The 22,887-nt window shown below is 37.6% G+C and overlaps 1 protein-coding gene across 11 annotated transcripts in view; it reads right to left on the bottom strand.

The window, feature by feature from the left end:
- Positions 1–22,887, bottom strand: part of LOC134226839 (GRAM domain-containing protein 2B-like) — a 95,960-nt gene that overhangs the window by 51,927 nt on the left and 21,146 nt on the right. Inside the window, exons 1-2 of one of the 11 annotated variants that reach the window (XM_062707866.1) lie at positions 12,911–13,203; positions 163–822 (exon numbers count right to left, since the gene is read on the bottom strand). The exons of 4 other annotated variants lie outside the window; for them this stretch is intronic. In XM_062707866.1, the coding sequence (XP_062563850.1) occupies positions 163–311 (149 nt within the window). In that variant the 5' untranslated portion in view covers positions 312–822; positions 12,911–13,203. 6 more of the 11 variants (XM_062707870.1, XM_062707872.1, XM_062707868.1 and 3 more) reach the window with 6 other exon arrangements.

Genomic DNA, 22,887 nt, shown 5'->3' with positions numbered 1-22,887 from the left:
TTTGATTTGTGTCTATTTTTTGTGACTTTTTACAGCTGTGAGCATGTATGAAATGACTATTTTCAAAAAGCTTTTTCTGCGAATCGGTGGTCTTCTATATAATAAGCGTGTTAAGGTTTACTTTCAAATTTATTACTACTATTAATCAGAAAGCATAAATACCTCGATTTTCGCAGCATTCCCCACTTAACGTTGGAATTACCGGAGCCGTCAAGTTTTTCCGACGACGATCCTTCCGAGCTATTAATTTTGCTATTTCTGTCGCCGGCCACCACCGGCGTTCCGGATATACCTTGCACGAGACACAACATGGTCGTAGCAAATTTTACGACTCGTAAAACCAGACTTTCGTGCGCTTTTCCGTCTGCTCCTTGCCTTCAGCTAGGCACGACATCAGTGTACGTACAACTATATGTACCTATCTCCAAACTGGCACTAATCAAGGAGCTGTCGTGGAAAGTCCTGCTGCTGCTGAATTATACTACACTGAGACACGCCATCGGCGACGAACTATATCACATATTCATTCGAATGTTGGACTCGAACTTTTTCAACACGCCTTCACGTTTTTATTTTTCGGTTCCACGGGCAGCCATACACAACCTGTTGTATCGCTGGTAAGCACTAATATCACCACGAATCAGCGAAACCTTATGAATTATTGATCGCATTTCCTCTAATTAACAACACCATCTTCTGTTAACAGGTTTTTCCCTTTCCGACCCTTGCACTAGTCCAGAATTTGTTTGATATCGCGCAATGTGGGGGCTTGACTTCAATTACAACAGCACGTACATATCTAGGATGACACACTCTACCACACTACGTTCATTGTAGTAAACGGATAACAAAGTAATTTAGTTGATGATATAAGGCTTGTTAATGGGTTCCTGAAAAGTGCTTTCATAATTCATCACCACTGTGGTTGTGGAAACTTTTTGGGGAGTTAATTTCCAACAAAAACTAGAAAATTGTGAACCATTTTCAGGAAACTTTTTCCTTGGCCCAACACAGCGAAAAGTAATGAAAATTCAACGGCAATCCTGATACAAACTTGTGCAATGAAGAAATAATTCAAAAAAGCAGTTCCATACAGCAAAAGTATTGAAAATTCAACGACATTAACAAAATACTGTTAATAACAAAACAACAAAATGAGCTTTATTTTCACATGATAGTCAATCAAATCATTTCAGTGGATCTACAAGTTTGATTAAGTTTTGGGCTTAGTTATAAGTTCCAAACATCAACTTATTTAAACAATAGTTTTATCTGTGTACGACAAGTTGAACTGCCCAATCGAAAACAAAACTGTTTTGAACGGATATGTATTAAATGTGTACGAAATCTGTAAACAAGCACTACATATAATGCTTGTAGAATAAATTTAATGTATCTGAGGGCAAGAAAATTAAATTATAAAAGACCTTTTTGAACGATTTAGTTATCCAACCTCCAGACTGTCTGTGAGGGCGCTGAGTTGACCCATTCTCACCCCAGACCCATTGTCACTCACCAACGACGGTACTGGAAATTTCGTAATGAAACTCACGCAGCAAGCGAAATGAAAGTAACGTTATTTGATTTGGGTGGTGTAAAATTTGTCACGATTTGCCTTAAAATGGTAACCACTTTCAAGGAATTTATTGCAGAGTGAATAAACCGTATAGAACTACGAAAGCTACACAACCCAATAAATGGACAATCTACGCAACTCAAAATCATGTTTTCATGAATGTTGCAATGCAGCAAGAATAAATTAATGGATTCTACCATGATCTGACTTTTCTTTGTTGTACACTTTTGAAGTTGGGAGGAGGCAATTTTGGAATTGGATTCTGATGAATTTCACCTACAATTTGAATTTTAAAAAAATGACGTGTTGGGGAAAATTCCCAAATTTGCATCGAAAATTCAAAGAGAGAAAAACCTGAATAATCTACCTAGCGGTAATGGTTCCTTTCTCGTGTATTTAAAAAAAAAATAGTATATTATCCATAACTTGGGAGCCCATAGTCCGATCTGGCCAATTTTCAATGGAAAACTGATCAGCTAAAAAGTTTGTTCAAGCACTTCGATCAACTTCTTTAAGTTTCGACGACCGATCAACCATCAACATCTCGGCATGAGCCACCAAGGGTGCGACGCATTACCCGCGTCAACTTAGAAGCTGGACATCATTGCAAGAGATCGAAGCAGCCTTTGAAAGCATGAAGTCCAATCACTGGTTCAATAGCTCTAAAATGTGCGCTTTTTTAGTTTTCGACCTGAAAACTATATCATAACTAGGAGAATATACCCTGCGTTGCTCGGGGTCGGAACATTTTCTACTCAAATATCATTTTTTTGTAGCGCCACACTCTAGATCGGTTTATGTACGATTTTTCTAGATTTCTTCACATCTCATCAACATTTTGGCATTTTCGTGGTATTCGAGTTTTCCGAGCAAGCCGAGCCCAAGACGAATCGATTAGTAATCTTTCTTAAGTAGGTGTCCAACTAACCATCCTTCCTCTTCCTCAGCATTCACAAGGACGTGGCCAGGACAGATCTCGACTATTGGAGAGTGCATTGCTTCCATCTAAGAGATAGTGGTTAGTCCCAAATCAATATCTGTGGTAACGGATGAAGGTGATTATACTCTCATACAATAGTCTTGGCTTGTACCACCTACGAATTTGTGCGGAATGCTCAATGCTAATGCTAATGCTAATAATTTAATCTAGAAAGTTGTTCATAATGAGGGCCTTCTATCAAAAGCTCATTTTCGGAGTAATCCTATAGCCTTTCGGTAAAACTTTGTTTTACGAGAAAGGCAAAAATATGTTTGTTTAGAAGACTACTTTGTTATATCTAAACACCTGTCAAAGTTATTGAAGAATCAATAGAAAATTACTAAATTTTCACATCAATACGCCATGAAAAGCGGCAAGCCAAACGGTCACCATCTAAAAAATTCGGGTTTAAGCTAGCGAATACACAATATTTTTTTCCGCCTTGTTTTTTGTCATTTTGAACTACTTTCTAGAATAAACCATATTGCCAAAATCATTTTCCTAAAATTTGTGCTCGAAATACGATTCATAGGAGTCATTTATACAAAATGTGTCCTAACTCGTTACCAAACCATTATTCGAATATTGTGTCTTCAGAAAAGATGTTCCAATCAGAGCTTTAAATAATCGAATATTTTTGGTGAAGCCCATCGGCCTTCCTTGTCACAATAACTTCGTACATATTCAATATCGGCTGAACATTGACAATTTCCGATCAAATATCAGTCAGTGAGTAGGTAAACTAATAAATTACTGTAAAACTGAACACTTAAATTATGATTTCAACAATTACTCACATAGATCGGACCCCGACGTTAAACTGAAGGACAATTTTAGTGCCAAAAGTCAACATAATCAAGGCCAATAATGTTTTCTTTAAACACAGTGACCATTCTCAGTACCAATCAAATCAATGAATATGTGAAGAAGAAAACTGAGTAAGTCATTCTATGTTTTGAATAGTTATTTGGTATTCATTAACTACGAAAATGGTTTCGATCGTCTGGGGAGCTCCGGTAAAATTGTTGGCCTCATCGAAGGCAAGGATGTATTCTTTCTCCGCTACTGTTCCCCATCGTAATAGTCGAGATCGTGGTGGGTGCGATTGACTGTTTACCAAACCGTGGGCTGCTCCAGTACATAGTCTCTTATTATGGGGCATCTTAACAACTCCAATTTGGCTGATGATATTGCTCTTCAGGCGCAATGGCGCTTTGATATATGCAACAACCTAGCTGCTCTACGACGGGTCTCCCCATAAACGTCAACAAGACTAAATCGTTGGATGTCAACACGAACATCACCTTCATCTTTATGGTAGCCGGACAAACAGTGGAGAAGGCTGACATTCAAATATGTTGGCAGCCAGTTAGCGTCGGACGACAGAACCAAGATTGACATGGAAGCACGGATCAAGAAGGCTACGGCTACTTTTGCGAATTTACGAAATATACGGAGATCCAATCAGATCAGTCGAAACACAAAATTTCGAATATTCAACTCTAACGTAAAATCTGTGCTGTTGCATGTCAGTGACCTTTTTGAACGATTTAGTTATCCAACCTCCAGACTGTCTGTGAGGGCGCTGAGTTGACCCATTCTCACCCCAGACCCATTGTCACTCACCAACGACGGTACTGGAAATTTCGTAATGAAACTCACGCAGTGTGAATAAGGCGAGCAAGCGAAATGAAAGTAACGTTATTTGATTTGGGTGGTGTAGGGTGTACACTGTACACCCTTTAGTAAAATTTGTCACGATTTACCTTAAAATGGTAGCCACTTTGAAGGAATTTATTGCAGAAGAGTGAATAAACCGCATAGATTACGAAAGCCACACAACTCAATAAATGGACAATCTACGCAACTCAAAATCATGTTTTCATGCATGTTGCAATGCAGCAAGAATAAATTAATGGATTCTACTATGATCTGACTTTTCTTTGTTGAGATTTGTACACTTTTGAAGTTGGGAGGAGGCAATTTTGGAATTGGATTCTATTCTGATGAATTTCTCCTACAATTTGAATAAAAAAAATTACGTGTTGGGGAAAATTCCCAAATTTGCATCGAAAATTCATAGAGAGAAAAACCTGAATAATCTACCTAGTGGTGATGGTTCCTTTCTCGTGTATTTAAAAAAATAGTATATTAGCCATAACTTGGGAGCCCATAGTCCGATCTGGCCAATTTTCAATGGAAAACTGATCAGCTAAAAAGTTGGTTCAAGCACTTCGAACAACTTCTTTAAGTTTCGACGACCGATCAACCATCAACATCTCGGCATGAGCCACCAAGGGTGCGACGCATTACCCGCGTCAACTTAGAAGCTGGACATCATTGCAAGAGATCGAAGCAGCCTTTGAAAGCATGAAGTCCAACCACTGGTTCAATAGCTCTAAAATGTGCGCTTTTTTAGTTTTCGACCTGAAAACTATATTATAACTAGGAGAATATACCCTGCGTTGCTCGGGGTCGGAACATTTTCTACTCAAATATCATTTTTGGTAGAGCCACACGCCAGATCGGTTTATGTAAGATCCTTCTAGATTTCTTCACATCTCATCAACATTTTGGCATTTTCGTGGTATTCGAGTTTTCCGAGCTAGCCGAGCCCAAGACGAATCGATTAGTAATCTTTCTTAAGTATAGGTGTCCAACTAACCATCCTTCCTCTTCCTCAGCATTCACAAGGACGTGGCCAGGACAGATCTCGACTATTGGAGAGTGCATTGCTTCCATCTAAGAGATAGTGGTTAGTCCCAAATCAATATCTGTGGTAACGGATGAAGGTGATGATACTCTCATACAATAGTCTTGGCTTGTACCACCTACGAATTTGTGCGGAATGCTCAATGCTAATGCTAATGCTAATAATTTATTCTAGAAAGTTGTTCATAATGAGGGCCTTCTATCAAAAGCTCATTTTCGGAGTAATCCTATAGCCTTTCGGTAAAACTTTGTTTTACGAGAAAGGCAAAAATATGTTTGTTTAGAAGACTACTTTGTTATATCTAAACACCTGTCAAAGTTATTGAAGAATCAATAGAAAATTACTAAATTTTCACATCAATACACCATGAAAAGCGCCAAGCCAAACGGTCACCATCTAAAAAATTCGGGTTTAAGCTAGCGAATACACAATATTTTTTTCCGCCTTGTTTTTTGTCATTTTGAACAACTTTCTAGAATAAACCATATTGCCAAAATCATTTTCCTAAAATTTGTGCTCGAAATACGATTCATAGGAGTCATTTATACAAAATGTGTCCTAACTCGTTACCAAACCATTATTCGAATATTGTGTCTTCAGAAAAGATGTTCCAATCAGAGCTTTAAATAATCGAATATTTTTGGTGAAGCACATCGGCCTTCCTTGTCATTCTCACTTCGTACATATGCAATATCGGCTGAACATTGACAATTTCCGATCAAATATCAGTCAGTGAGTAGGTATTTATTTAGATTTCGTAAACTAAAAAAATACTGTAAAACTGAACACTTAAATTATGATTTCAACAATTACTCACCCCGGACCCCGACGTTAAACTGAAGGACAATTTTAGTGCCAAAAGTCAACATAATCAAGGCCAATAATGTCTTCTTTAAACACAGTGACCATTCTCAGTACCAATCAAATCAATGAATATGTGAAGAAGAAAACTGAGTAAGTCATTCTATGTTTTGAATAGTTATTTGGTATTCATTAACTACGAAAATGGTTTCGATCGTCTGGGGAGCTCCGGTAAAATTGTTGGCCTCATCGAAGGCAAGGATGTATTCTTTCTCCGCTACTGTTCCCCATCGTAATAGTCGAGATCGTGGTGGGTGCGATTGACTGTTTACCAAACCGTGGGCTGCTCCAGTACATAGTCTCTTATTATGGGGCATCTTAACAACTCCAATTTGGCTGATGATATTGCTCTTCAGGCGCAATGGCGCTTTGATATATGCAACAACCTAGCTGCTCTACGACGGGTCTCCCCATAAACGTCAACAAGACTAAATCGTTGGATGTCAACACGAACATCACCTTCATCTTTATGGTAGCCGGACAAACAGTGGAGAAGGCTGACATTCAAATATGTTGGCAGCCAGTTAGCGTCGGACGACAGAACCAAGATTGACATGGAAGCACGGATCAAGAAGGCTACGGCTACTTTTGCGAATTTACGAAATATACGGAGATCCAATCAGATCAGTCGAAACACAAAATTTCGAATATTCAACTCTAACGTAAAATCTGTGCTGTTGCATGTCAGTGAGACTTGGTGTGTATCAGCACAGATCACGCAGAAACTGAAAGCTTTTATCAAACCGATGTCTACGTTTTACAATTCGGGGCAGCTGTCCTTCACAACTGGATCTCGAATGCTGAGCTCCGTCGCGATGCCATCAAAAACCGATCAGAAATTTGAGAGTATAAATGGATGTGGGTCGGCCACGCATTACGCAACAGCGGATAAAAAAGCTAAAATACATATGAAAAAAGTTTAAAATAGCACTGATATGTGGATAGGTCACATTATTCACACTTTATTATAGCTAATCGGCAGATTATAGATGACAAAAACGTAAATTCTTCAATACCCGTTTATTTTAACACTAGTATTTTGGCTTTAACTTTTGAGCCCATAGTGCGATCTGGCCAATTTTCAATAGGACAGGATTCCCCGTCAAATGCAACTTGTTGCGATTAAATCGGTTGAAATAAGTGTTCAAAGGGTGAATGAGTTTATTTGCATACATACATACAAAACACACGCACATACACACAAACAGACATCACCTTAAACCGTCGAGATGAGTCGAATGGTATATAACATTATGGGTCTCCCTGCCTGCTATTCGATTTTGGAGTAAACATATAGCCTTGGTGAACGAGAAAGGCTGAACTGATCAGAAAAATAATTTGAGACTTTTAAAACCTTCAAGAATCATAAAATTTAAAAGGAATAGTGGAAAAACTTTTCTATAAAATCAAATAAAAATTTAAAAAAAATCGCCAGAAAAAAAAACAAAATTTCTACTTCTTAGCTTCTTTGGAAGGATTAAAAAATTCATTTACGTTAAAAAGCATGCATCTAACAAAAAATGACTAATAAATAAGACCAATACATTCAAACATATTTTTGAAAACTTCTTCGAATGAGTTTAAATTTCCACGAAAACTGTAAACATTTCAGGAAAATCTACGAAAAATTTATTTTTGAAAATTTATTCGAATGAGTTTAAATCAGTCTTGCAAAATGTCGTGACCATCACCAGATGATCAGATATGAAAACAAAAACCACCACGCTTTTAAACGATGTTCTTTACTGACAATCACTGCAAGCGCATCGTGACATGTAGAAGCTGACACGTGAGTACCTTCGGTAAGCGTGACACCCAGATTGACAACCACAAGCTGAGAGCCATTAAGAGCATCAGGTCGGTCAGTTGTCAAAAGTGCAGGTGAGCACCGTTATTGATTGATTTTGTTGTCGTTTGATTGGACTGACGTCGTTTTTAATTGACTTTTCCAAAAGAATAGAAGTGTGCGTGATTCCGCAGTATTCCTCTCAAAGTATTTGTGATAGTTTTGCTGCAACTGGATTACCACCCACTTTTATTTTACACATCCTACACAGTGACATTAGTGTTGGTGATTCTTGCTTTGGAGAAGTCAATTGATAAATTGGATAAATCAATAGTTAAATTAAGGGTTCATTCACAAATTACATAACGCTAAAATGGACCTGAGGCTGAAAGCCCCCACCCACCCTCTCGTAACGTATTTTGTATGGGCCGTATTTGTGAATGGCTCTAACTAAGTTTTTACGAATTTGATCCAGACTATCTTTTGAAAAAGGCCACATTTTTTTTATTGATTTTTTCAAATGGATACAATCAAAACGACGCATCCTACAAAAATGTTATATGGGTGACTATCGCAAAATCAGTCAAAGTTTCTAATAAAGATATCGGAAACAATTCAAATTGAGCCCTACACTGAAAAAAATCAGTTTTAAAAATTAAAACTCGATTTGCGAAAAAACGCTTTTTTTGATTTGTATGAAATTGTGTCTCAAGATAGGTGATTATGTTCTCTACCAACCATCCATACATCGCAAGCTGGGCACTTTTAAGGAAAAAAAGTTTTTCTAACAAAAACTTTTTCTTGTCGAAATTATTTTCAGAGTATTTTTATCCGTTGCGATTAGTTACGACCTAAATATTGTACTTTGCTTGACAGTACAGGAATATTTTAATATATGTATGTATATGTTAAATCCACTGACACTCCTTGACACTGAAAAAAAAAATCAATTCCGACAAGAAAAAGTTTTTGTTAGAAAAACTTTTTTCCCTTAAAAGTGTCAAGCTTGCGATGTATGGACGGTTGGTAGGGAACATAATCACCTATCTTGAGACACAATTTCATACAAATCAAAAAAAAAGTGTTTTTTCGCAAATCGAGTTTCAATTTTTAAAACTGATTTTTTTCAGTGTATGGCTCAATTTGAATTGTTTCCGATATCTTTATTAGAAACTTTGACTGATTTTGCGATAGTCACCCATACAACATTTTTTTGTAGGATGCGTCGTTTTTTAATTGTATCCATTTAATTTGTATCCAAAAATCAATAAAAACAAATTTGGCCTTTTTCAAAAGATACTCTGGATCAAATTTGGAAAAACTATGTATGTACTTTTCTTTTAACAGCACCTTTTAAAATATTGCACAAAAAGTCAATATAAACAATAAGAACACTTAAATGTTCCCAAAAGTTCTATTTTGGCTTCATGCATTTTTATCACAGCAAAAATCCATTAATTCCGCTAAGTGGATTATTCCATTGCTGTCGAGCGTTGATTTCGAACGAAACACCGCATAGGTCAAGTGAACATCACAATAGTCAAGATGACATGGATATGAAAACCACAACACCAGGAAAGTTTTCCTATCATTCTTGAACGGTGACACTTTGCAGCACTGGTTTAAATTTGCACGAAAACTGTAAACATTTCAGGGAAATTTAAAAAAATTATTCCAAAAATTGAAGCATACCGTCGAAAAATCAAAATTAATCAATGGACAATCTGATCGATAAATTCGTTGATCAATAAATATATTCGATAAAATTTCCGTCTAGTCCTAATTGTTTTCTTATTTCCCGGGTATTGGCCACTCGACATGGACGTTAATTACAATGTTTGAAAACCCGATGTGCTCCTGCACAGCAGGTGAAAGCTTAAAATCGAAGTATTAGTGATAACCACTTTCCTTCGATGGGGTTTGAACAAAATATATTTTAGTTACCAGATAAAGATTGTCGCTTCAGTTCCCTTTGTTCTGCTGTCCGAAACATGTGTGGTACAAAACTGTCAAATCGTATGTATTTTTCCTTCGTTGACATTCAGATCCCCTATCCTCGCCAGCAAAAAATGTTCCGGACAGCGACGACAGCGACAATGTTTATCTTATAACTAAAATATCTTTTGTTTGAACCCACGACCCTCAGGACTTTACGTGTGATAATACTTCACCGAAAAAAAGTGGTTTACCTGCATTCATTTTTCGAATCAAATCTGTCACATGCTGTGTATGTGCATATCGAGTTTTCAAAAAAAAATCGGTGAATAAGACAAAATATCGAAAAGCTACAAAATCGTTAGACAGCATTTATTTCTGTTTCTTATTATTGAGGCTTTCATCCCGAGGCTGGCTTGTGTCTATATCGGAAAACTTAAAACTAAAACTTAACATAATAAAAAAATTTCAATCAAATTTTATACCAAAAGATCATTAGTTGTTCAATCACTTGATCTGTCGTAAGTTTTCGTGGCTTCGTCAAACAGTCCCCTTCTAAACCTTTTTTAAACGATCTTGGAGTACAATTTTTTTTTTCTTATTCTGACTTGTGTTGAATTTAACAGATTTTTGAAAATTTCGAGAATCCTAGAAAAGCTATAAAATTTATTACGGAACAGTTCTTTTGTGTGAGTATTTCGTAAAATTCACAGAAATCCCAGAAACGAGTGAAGTGCGCATTAATTCAATTGTCCACTTCTTCTTCTTAACTAAAAATTCACCCTATATTTGCAGCGTGAAGCCCATTTGTTGTACAAATGGGTCAACTCCGGATTATAGAAGTTCAAAAAGCAGGGCACCTATTACATTTTTAAAGCGTCTAATTGAATTAAGTATTATCCAATTAAATGGTTCACTTCACCCCTTATCTTTGCATTAATTACCACCTGTTGAATGAATGCGTACGTAAGTAAAGTACAATTTGCGTTGCATATTCAAACTAACAATCAAGTGCAAATAGTTCATAACTCCATGTAATCATGCACCAGCTAAATACTTTCCGCATGGGAAATACTTCCACATTGAATTACATTTCCACGATCACGTTTTCAGCAACCACACAAACCCAACTAGATAAAGATGAATCAATTATGCAACACATATACACCCTCGCCGACTGCAGTTCCACATCAACTTCCGATCCTCTCACGCAGTCCTCCACCTAACCGGTCCCACGAAAGTAAACAATCGGTCAATGGAGCACAGAGGCGAGGTGTTGGTTGAGGTAGGTAGATCGCTATAAAGCACTGTTGTTCACCTTTTTTCCCCATACATATTGCATGTTCCATTAGCTCAACATTGATCCAATTTTTGTGAACTTCTCATGGCTTCAACAATTGCACAGTGGGTGCACAATAAACGGAACTTTTAGAACCGCTTTTAGTTTTTGCGTGTTTTGATAGTTTTTATAGTTACAATTGAATTGAAGCTGTAGATTTCAAAGCACATTACAAAATTATTGTATGTTCAAAATTCACTCTTAGTCGTATTAAAAATGTAATATACACTATTACAAAGGAAGCTAATACTCTATGAAAGAAATTATTTTATAGCAGAAAGTACTTTTGGGGTATCTAGTTTGCCTTGCGAGTAGAGGCGTAGAATTACCGTAGGAAGTGAGTTCGATTCTCGGCCTAGTCTAGGATGTTTTCGGCTCGACTCCCTGAGCATAGTGTTTGCCACACATATACTCACTCATGCAACGGCGGGCATAGAAAACATCTGAATGCATAACTGAGGAAATGCTAATGGAATACTACATTGAAAGACAGGCAAGTTCAAGTGTGAATGTAGAACCCCAAAAGAAGACTTCTGATCTATTTTGACAAGATATTTGGAATAATACGTTACAAGTGAAATTCTTGAAAATAATTTGAAATAATAATTATATATAGCAAGTTGAATAAAACATCGAAGGTTCGAATCGTCTGAAAGGAAGTTCAAACATACCTTAAATAACATTTTGAATAAAATATAAACCTTCCATGAGAACAATTAGGATTAATCTTACTTATTATAAGAAAATCTACCAAAAACGAACGAAAATTTGTATAAAACTTTCTGATATTATACTTTAAAATTGGTTTTAATTTAAAACGATTTTTAACGTTAAACAGAAAAAAAATCGACCCGGAAAATTACACTATTGTGGCCATGGCTCTTCCCAACAAGTTCGCCTGACATTGATACGATTCAGTTCCAAAAGGTAATAGAAATTGTATACATTTAGGCGATAAATCGCTTAAATTTACTATGTTTGTGGCATATTCCCTCTATGTGTATTGTTTTTCGTGTGAATTTCAACAACTTTTCGAGTATGTGTACATATTTATTTCTTCTTATTCTTATTCTTCTTCTTCTTCTTTAATGGCTCTACACTCGACCACTCGAACTTGACCTCCCTTTCAACTTAGTGATTAATCAGCAGTTTCACTAAGTTTTTTTTTTCACCCGAAAACATCCTAGACCGGATCGAGAATCGAACTCGTCATCTACGGTTTAGCAATCCTACGCTTTTGCTCGCAAGGTAGTTGAATATACAGTTCTTATTTACATGTCGTTGATTTTTCAATACTTTTTCCGTAAATATTTTAACATTCCAAGATTAGAACAAAATGGGTTGAGACATAATTAGTCGTATGAAATACCATGCTGCTTGTAAAATAGGCTTATAAGTACAATTCGTATCTATGTTTGAATTCCATATGGAACACTTTGAACTTACAAATTTTCAAATTTTAATATAAAATTTTAAAATAATATCAAACAAAAACGTAATTCTCCTTGTACTGGCGTTAAATATTTCGCTTCTTATTGTTTTACCCACTGTGGATTATTTGGATGTAGACAGAAACCGGACCAGACTGAATACACGCCGGGAGGGCAAGTTTTTTCCATTTCGCTTTTTACAGCCACTTTGCAAATCGCAAATTTCACTAAGAAAGCGATTTGTTCCGCACTGACATGCATATGTTCACTGTCTTCAAGTTTGACACTCACGCATTTTAAGGTCAAAACTAACAACCACAACGTGTTAGTTCATTAGGATGACTACGAATTTAGAACAAGGACATTAGCCTTTTCGGTTCGGTGGAGAGCAATCTTCTTCTTGCAGCGAGGAATTCGCAAACAACATGACACATACGCAAAACAAATAAAAACTTGCACAAGAAAACGCGATTAAGACGTTTTACGGTTAGATAAAACGCTGAAGGTAAAGTAAACGGATCTTGGAGGCCAACCAACCGAACGCGCATCCGTCCCAAAAGGCACACATCCAGCGGAGAATCTGTACCTACTGACGACTAACGGCTTACTGGCAAAACACTCAACATGCTCTTCGCTGCTCTCTGTTGCTGCCTGTGCCACTGACTGGCCGGATGCGGAGTACCTACATGCATGTGCGCTAACAAATACAGAAATACGGGAAAGGTGACGGCAGTCAGCCGGTCCACTACTAGCACTCTACCAGAGCAGCAGGTTTCATGTTGTTTTACATTTCGTCCGTCTTTTCGATTCCGTTCTGCACTTTTTGTACAAGCTTACTATACACACAACACAACACAGACGGAGTGTAAAGGCAACTTACTGCTGTACACTTTCTTCCGTTGATGAACACAGGGTTTCCAATCCGGTAACATGATCGGTATTTAGTATTGGTAAAGTAAAACCATTCAGTTTTTCCGGCAAAATTAAGAAAAATAATTAATCAGCTGAGTAGGTCATGTTGTCATGTTATGTTAAGATATGTATTTATGGGTTAAAGTAAGCGGTCTGTGAACTTAAATAGATTGTGTCATTCGAAAGCAAAAAAAAAATGTGTCGATCGACAAAATAGTTCTCTTACCCTATAGTCGTATCTTATACCACCCACTCTGTTTTTTTCTTATCGTTATTCTGCTCCCATTCGCACTTGACGCCGTCTTCTACACTTGATTTTATGCAAGTTTCTGTATCTTGCTTTCAAGCAAGAGATTAGTTGAATTTGATAAGCATTCTGCAATTCGTCATTTTGACGTAGGATTACGATTATCGTTTTCTACTAGCAAAACGTATAGGCAGGAACTAATAACCGGGACGCGACACTAGGATTTTTTCGGTGTTGCGCTTGAAATCTCCACCGATGTGTAGAGTTCTAGGTATACAACTGAAAAGACACTATACAACGCTGTCAGTTATCATCTGTTTTTCGCTTATTTATCGCACCGTGTACAACTGACAGCATCGATATTTTTTGTTTTTAATGAGATCATGTCAAAAATCCAGTGCAGTAAAGTAAATATTTTTCCTTCGCTGAAATGCCGTAAAAGTAAATTAAATTCGTTTAGTTATTAATAATTATTGTTATTATTGAAATTTTATCGTATCATATGGCCATGTGGGGAAATAACTCCTCGGAAAACCTGATTGTTCATGACTCGATTATGGGCATTGAACACAATCATGCCTACGCAGGTTCGTTCTGTTTACAATAAATTATCCAGAATGTTGAAAAAATAATGATTATCCACTTTCCAGGGATGATTCGACAATCCAAACAAGCAGTGCACAGAAGTTATCCACAGTGCATCTGGATTCTTGAAGATGGAACAAAGGAACAGAACAGCTATGATTCCATCTTCTTTTTCTTCTATGGCTACATTCCAACTGAGACTTGGCCTGCTTGCCAATTTATCTGACGTCGATCGCAGGCCATCCGCTGGAAAAAAAAACCTGCCGCTTAATTGTGGCAAAAAGATTCGTCTGAAGTATTTATGTACAAAGAAGCTTTATCCATTCCGCTTGATGTATAGCTGCATGTTTCCAACAAATCAAGCAGTCTATGGAGGAGTCCTACGCAATCTGATGGATCCACCATATTCGCTGCACACCGTACTTTCTTGTACCCGTCGGATCGCTATTTGTACGACGGATGCCACATTTAGTCACTCGACAGCATAGCCAATCTTCAGGTAGCACTGGCTGCTACCAGTATAGAAACATCTACTCCTGTAAATGTCGGCAGCGGCATGAATTATCTACACGTAAAAAAATAACCTTATATGTTATGGCAAAAAACCATTCGAAAATACTTATACTCTTCATTATGCCACCTAATGAATGATCCCATATCATAATGCTAATAACATTCATAAGTTAATGAAAAGTATAAGTTTCCGAATGTATGTGACTAATGCGATGTATAAGTTTTTTCTTATACATGTCATTAAGCGCCTGCTTTGGCAAAAAAGTATTAGAAATATTAATAATAAACAACATTAAATTTTTTTACGTGTACCTGTATATCCATTCACGCCAATAACATGACCGCCGGAAGTGTGAGTGCAAGCGTAACAACTGGGGGCAATACCGCATGTGGAAGTTTTCTAACGGAGTCTAACCACCACACCATAGCGTACGCTGCAGAACCAACTTTCGGCAATAACGGACACGGCCTCGTTCCTCGTCTCAACTTCGACGTCTTTCAAAACCAAAACCATAGAAGCCTTCGGGAACTCCGTTACGCTGGACACTGTCATAGCCGGGACACCAACACGAGTCTAAAATCGAAGTCAAAAGTTGTATCACGGAGGTATGGTACCCACGAATATTCCACCTGCTGCGAATGGTCTCGGCTCTGGAACAGTGTATACGGTATCTGTCCGGAGGTGGAGTTTGAAACAAACACGGGCAATGCGTGTTTCGTTTTAGTACTATTAAAACAACATTTCGTTGGTCTATGTCAAGCGGAACATCAATGATTTGGCTATAGCTTTGTACGGAAGCCAGATTGCCATTGCATTGTGGAGAACCAGGTGGGTTACAATTCGGTGCAAGAATCGGCGGTGAACATTTGCAGCGTTGGAGTACATGGAACAGGAATGGCAAGAAGATAAGGAAGGGCAATAATGCGGCGCAGTACACGTACAAAATTATCACCTATTTTCATGCACTTGTCCATACCCGATTTGTTCGCAACAAATTGCATTCAATGGCGAAACTTGTTATGAATATACATGAATATGTATTATGGAATATTATTATTATTATTGTCTTTATTTTAGAGGCTTTCAGCCCTAGGCTGGCTCACCTCTTATTATGGAATATATTTACCTATCAGTGCTATTTTTATCTTTCTCATATTTTTTTTTTCATATGTAAAACATGTGAAAGGTATCAATAGCGATAAGTGTATTTATTAGGCGTTTTCTTATGTATATTAGTCCAATCAGTTGAATTATTTGCTTTCATAGTATTTATCAACCACTACAAATTGAATGTGATTTGTTTAATTGTATTATAATGGTCACCTGTGGTGCAAAATCACCGGAAAAAGGAACAATTTATGCAAGTAAGAAATGATTTTATGAATGCAAAAATTAACTTCTCGTGAAACCTAAAATGACAGCTCCAGCGTAAACTGTGTTAGTGTAAGTATTACACAAATTATAACATAGTAGTAGAGTGAACATTAAACTGTATTTTTGCACAATGTTATGGTGTGGTAAAAACTGTAAAGTCTGTACAATTGAAATTTTTCGAGTCGATTTTTACACTTGCTCCTTTTTTCCACTTCCCCCAGTGTACCTTAAGTCAAATAAGAGAATAAGGATACACTCTAAAAAATCATCACGTCATATTCACGTGAAAAATCACGTAACTGATCTGTCTTGAACAAACGACGATTGTTACGTGACGTTAGTAATGCTCACCTGAAATTCACGTAACTTTTACTAAAAATCATGGGAATATGACTGTATATCCACGTAAACAATTTAAGTGAGATTGTGTTAGTGTGATTGCAGTATTACAGCTTCGGCGTTTGCGAAAGCCCGACATTGTAAACAAGAATGAATGATACATAACCTAAACATAATGAGACTTCGCGAGCGGAGGTAATGGGCCCTCCTTAGCCGTGCGGTAAGATGCGCGGCTACAAAGCAAGACCATGCTGAGGGTGGCTGGGTTCGATTCCCGGTGCCAGTCTAGACAATTTTCGGATTGGAAATTGTCTCGACTTCCTTGGGCATAAAAGTATCATCGTGTTAGCCTCTGATATACGAATGCAGGAATGGTTACTTGGCTTAGAAACCTCGCAGTTAATAACTGTGGAAGTGCTAATTGAACACTAAGCTGCGAGGCGGCAATGTCCCAGTGGGGGATGTAATACCAATGAAGAAGAAGAAGAGCGGAGGTAAGTGATATTTCAGGGGCATCTAGGTGGATATTTTCCGTGCCTGCAATTCTCCTCTTTAGGAAAAATAAGCAACGGAGGTATAGGATAAAATATTTTAGATTCGTTGAAAAATGATGTGAAAGAAAAGGAAGCTCCATGGAAGTCTAGAGCTACAGTTTTCTGGTCACGTTAGTATAAAGTTTATAGTCTAGGTTCCACTACTTTTGGTTAATTAACAGCGGCAATATAAGCAATTTTCGAGCAAGCAGCTGGTTTCAATTTCTCAGCGATTCTAATTGATAATTCTCGTTGCTATAACTCCAAAACGCAATGACAAAATGACGGCATTCCCTGTATCAATGCATCAACAACGCGAAAAAGATTCTCTTTTATGGGCAGTTCCTGTCCATTTTTGCATTCATTCCAAAATCATTTTATTGCAATACATTTCAAAACATGCAGTGGTTACCTGCTGTCTTGTAGCTTTCACTTAAAATTCACGTAATCAGTACGTACAAATCACGTCAGGTTCACCTGATCAAACACGTAACTTCTTTCAAACTTCACGTGATTACTACTGGAAGATCCAGTCAGAGTCACCGGATAAATCACGTAACTCAAGGAAACTAAATTTTGTTCAGGTTACTTGTCATTCAGGTCACTGTTACGTGAAAAGTAGAGTGGATGAGAACCACATTTGTTTTCAGGTAAATATGACGTGAAGATTTTTCAGAGTGTAAATCAGCCAATCAAGACCAATAAGACCACCTAGACAATAAGCCAAATAAGACAAACAAGACAATTGAGACAAATAAGACAAACGGGATTATAAGGACAATTCAGCCAATAAAGACAAATAAAACAAACAAGACAATTAAGCCAAAGAAGACAAATAAGACAAAAACGTGACAAGTAAGACAACCAAGACAATTAAGCCAATGCAATGAAGACAATTAAGTTATTTAACTTAATTAACTCAATTGATTTGGCAAGACAAATAAGGCTACCAAGACAACTCAGCCAAAGCAGACAAACAAGACAATTGAGACAAATAAGACAAACAAGACAATCAAAACAAATAAGCCAAATAAGACAAACGAGACCATTAAGCCAAAGAAGACAATCAAGCCAAATAAGACAAACAAGACAATTAATACAAATAAGACAAACGAGACAATGAGGACAATTCATCCAATGAAGCCAAATAGGACAAATACAACAAACGTGACAATGAGGACAATGTAATCCGGCTCATTACTAAGCGGTAAACAGTTCCACAGATTCCACTTGAAGAAAATAAAAAAATAAATCGATGAATTGAAAAATGATTGAAAGTATAACAGATTGAAGAGAACTAAGGAAGAAAACTTTAATGTAATTGTATTTTATTGTTGTTTATTGTCAACAGGTGAAATGGTCACCCCAACGAATGTTAGCTTAAAACTAAATAGGGTATATGTCCCATGTCCATCTCAACTCCTATGTTCGTCTCATTTTGCGACCGTCCAACTTGTTTCCAACAAATCAAGCTGTCCACGGAGGAGTCCTACGCAATATGATGGGTCCACCTTAATCGCTGCACACCGCGCTTTCTTGTACCCGTCGGATTGTTATTTGTGCTTATTCTGCGTCCTATAGGTACTATCATAGTACTATCATAATGGTGTCGTCATAAACGTCAGCAACCATTTGAATTTTCCGGTCGTACTAAAGCTGGCCTTCTGGAACAACGCCATTTAAACGAAAGTAGCATCATGAAGTCTTTTTTCATCGAAACAGGAATTACTCTACGACGATGTTCAAACAAATTCGGCTCCCTCAACATATTACTAGAACTACGCAACTACCGGACCTGGAAGAGGCACGAAAGCGATGCAGTACGGAGGAGAAATAGCTATATGTATGGTCGAGACGATGACATCGTTGATAATTTATATCATTAATGACCACATTATATTGCCGCGTAACTTTAAGGGTCATGAACATCCCTGGTGAGTGAAACGGACCCTCAGCTAACGCCAAATTGTTGTACAGTCTTTTATCTGAATGTAGACCGCCATGAACATATACTGCCCACCAGGGATGTTATCGATGCAACCAACAAAACTAATCAACTAACCAGCCGACCAACCAATCAAGCAACCAAATATCCAACCAGTCAAGCAAGCTACCAATCAACCAAGCAATCAATCAACCATTCAAGCATTGTTATCAAACAACCAACAGACCAAGCAAATAACCAATCAGTTAAGCAACCAACCAACAATCAGCCAATCAATCAACAATGAAGCAACCAACGAACCAACTAACCCAGCAATCAATCATTCAAGCAAGCTACCAATCAATCAAATACTTAACCAATTAAGCAAGCCATCAACAATCAAGCAACCAATCATTCTACCAACTAACAAATCAAGCAGCAATCAATCAACCAAATAACTAACCAATCAAACGACTAATCATTCAAGCAAGCTACCAATCAAGCAACCAACCAATCAGCCATACAAGCAATCAACAAAACAACTAATCAGCCAGTCAAGCAACTCATCAACTAAATAACCAACCAATCCAGCAACCAACCAATCAAGTAAGCTACCAATCAAACAACCAACTAATCAATCAATCAAGCAACCAACCAATCAGCCAGCAATCAATTAACAAAATAACCAACCATTCAACAGTTCTACCAACTAACGAATCAAGCAGCAACCAACCAACCAATCAACCAAATCACCATTCTATCAACTAACAAATCAAGCAACCAACCAATAATCATGCAAACAAAAAACTAATCAACCAATAAAGCAACCAACAAAACAACTGCTCAACAGTCGACCAACTAATCAAGCAACCAATTAATCAATCAGTCAAGCAACCTACCAACCAATAATCAAGCAACCAAGCAACTTATCAACTAATCAATCAACCAAGCTACCAATCAGTCAATCAAGCAACCAACAATGCAACATAACAACTATCCAGCCGATCAACCAATCAAGACACCCATCAATAAACCAGTCAAACAACCAATCAACTAAATAACCAACCAATCAAGCAACCAACCAACCAATCAATTAAATAACCAACCAATCAAACAAGCTACCTATCAACCAACCAACTAATCAACCAATCAATAAACAGTTCTGCCAACTAACAAATCAAGCAGCAACTAACCAAATAACCAACCGATCAATGAACCAACTAATTAACCATTCTATCAACTAACAAATCAAGCAACCAACCAATAATCATGCAAACAAAAAACTAATCAACCAATAAAGCAACCAACAAAACAACTGCTCTACTAACCAGTCGACCAACCAATCAAGCAAGCTACCTATCGACCAACCAACTAATCAACCAAACAAGCAACCAACTAAAAATTAAGCAACCAACCAACTAATCAACCAATCAAGCAACCAACCAATCAAGCAACCAACCAATCAATCAACAGTTCTACCAACTAACAAATCAAGCAGCAACCAATCAAACAGTCAACCAAATAATTAACCAATCAATCAACAAAACAGTTTATCAAATAATCAGCCGACCAACCAATCACTAAACCAGTCAAGCAACCAACCAATCAATTAATCAACTAACTTATCAAAGCAACCAACCATTCAAGCAAGCTTCCAATTAATTTATTAACCAAGCAACCAATAAAACAACTAATCAACTAACCAGCCGACTAACCAATCAAGCAACCAACCAACAATGAAGTAAAAGTAACTAACCAACAATCAAGCAACCAACCAATCAACCATACTACCAACTAACAAATCAGCAACCAACCAAATAATCAACAACCGATCAAGCAACCAATCATTCAAGCAAGCTACCAATCAACCAAGCAAACAAGCAACAAACCAACTAATCAACCAATGTAACCAACCAATCAAGCAACCAGCCAATAACCAATCAAACAACCAATGAACTAAATAACCAACCAATCAACTAACCAACCAATCCAGCAACTAATCAATCAAGCAAGCTATCAATCAATTTATTATCCAAGCAACGAACAAAACAACCAATCAACTAACCAGCCGACTAACCAATCAATCAACCTGTCAAGCAACCAACCAATCAACCATACTACCAACTAACAAATCAAGTAGCAACCAACCAAATAATCAACCAAGCAATCAAGCAACTAATCAACCAATCTAGCAACCAACCAACTAATTAACCAATCAACAAAACAACTTATCAATTAACCAGCCGACCAACCAATCAACTGAATAACCACAACCAATCAATCAACCAGTAAAGCAACCAATCAACCAAATAAACAACCAATCAAGCAAGCTATCAATCAACCAACCAACTAATCAACCATTCAAGCAACCAACAAAACAACTAATCAAATAACCAATCAATCAATTAAGCAACTAATCTAACCAACTAACCAACTAACAAATCAAGCAACCAGTCAACCAATCATTCAACCATTCAAGCAACCTACCATACCAATCAATCAATCAAGCAACTTAGCAACCAATTAGGCAATAAACCAATGATTAATTTGTCGAGCTGAGTCGATTGATGTGTAACAATATGGATCTTCGATCAGTGGTGATCGGACTCGGGGTTACCGGTGGCCTAAAATTGTCCTCTTAGCGAACCTTCTCAAGGTGGTCCAACTTGTGGAACCAATTCTGCAGCTTAAGGGACGTCTTGTACTTGGCTAGTCGTGCGCTCCTGCTCAGCTTGCCTTGGGTTTCGTCTAAAATTAGTTTGCTGAATGCTGGCGACGATGCTTGCCTTGCTTTTTTGCTGGTGTGTAGGCTTGCATGATGGGGTTTCGCACGCCTCGCTCGCTGTTTCCCATCTTCAAAAAATTAAACTTACTTTGGTTGGTCTTTACATCAACTTTGACGACGCCGATCAATTTGATAGACCGGGAAACTCGGGTCATCTTCTTATCCGGAGTTCCAGCGGAACCCGATTCATCAGCGGTGGCATTCTTGTTCCGAGTAATCGCACTGAACTCATCCGCCGCAACACGCTTTCTTGTGTTGAAATACGCAGCAACCGTCTGCACATTTTCGCTTTTTAAAATCCACTAAACAAACTGCCACACAATTTGAAGGCAAAAGAAATTAATATGGAAGTCTTTATCGGAATATTTTTAATGGACTGAAAACAGAGGAAAACGAAAATAAAACCCATTTCGGGTTGTGGTTAGAGTTCTGTCAAAACTCACAGCAAATAAGTCTACACTTACCAAAACACTTTCAAATAAAATTACCGAAATGTGAGTAAAATACACTAGCGCCTCTGGCGGTGCTGGTCTCGTCAGCTCTTCTGGGTTGCATGAATTTTTAATCAGTTCTTCGGGACACTCACGTCCCGGTTTTTAGTTCCTGGTATAGGTATCACACCTTGATCGGGTGTACTGTTAAGTTTTGGGTTCGAAATGTCAATTACTGAGTTGATTACGACGTCGCACTCTAGATCAATGTTTGTGCTATTTGTTGTTGTATTTGAACGATTTACATTTTTTACCGCCAAACTTACCACATTTTAGAAAATTGCGGATCCCATTAACCGATTTGATCACAAAAAATTACATTCGAAGAGTAATTCTGCTCCAACGTACTATGGGATCATAAGTAATGGCTAAAATACATTTTTGCACTTAAAACGCGTAGAAAAATCTCGCAAATTTTTCATGCACTTACCTTAACCCAGAGATTCCCAAACTGTGGGTCGCGACCCCCGGGGGGGGGGGGGGGGCGTGGGCTGTTCAGTGGTGGGTCGCGAAACTCAAATTTTAATTCATAATTTTGTTACTATTTTGTCCCACAAATCTATT

This window comes from Armigeres subalbatus, chromosome 3 (genome assembly GCF_024139115.2).
Source record: "Armigeres subalbatus isolate Guangzhou_Male chromosome 3, GZ_Asu_2, whole genome shotgun sequence".
Taxonomy (NCBI): Eukaryota; Metazoa; Arthropoda; class Insecta; order Diptera; family Culicidae; genus Armigeres; species Armigeres subalbatus.
The sequence above is the reverse complement of the archived record's forward strand: the minus strand, read 5'-3'. Positions and strand labels throughout refer to the sequence as shown.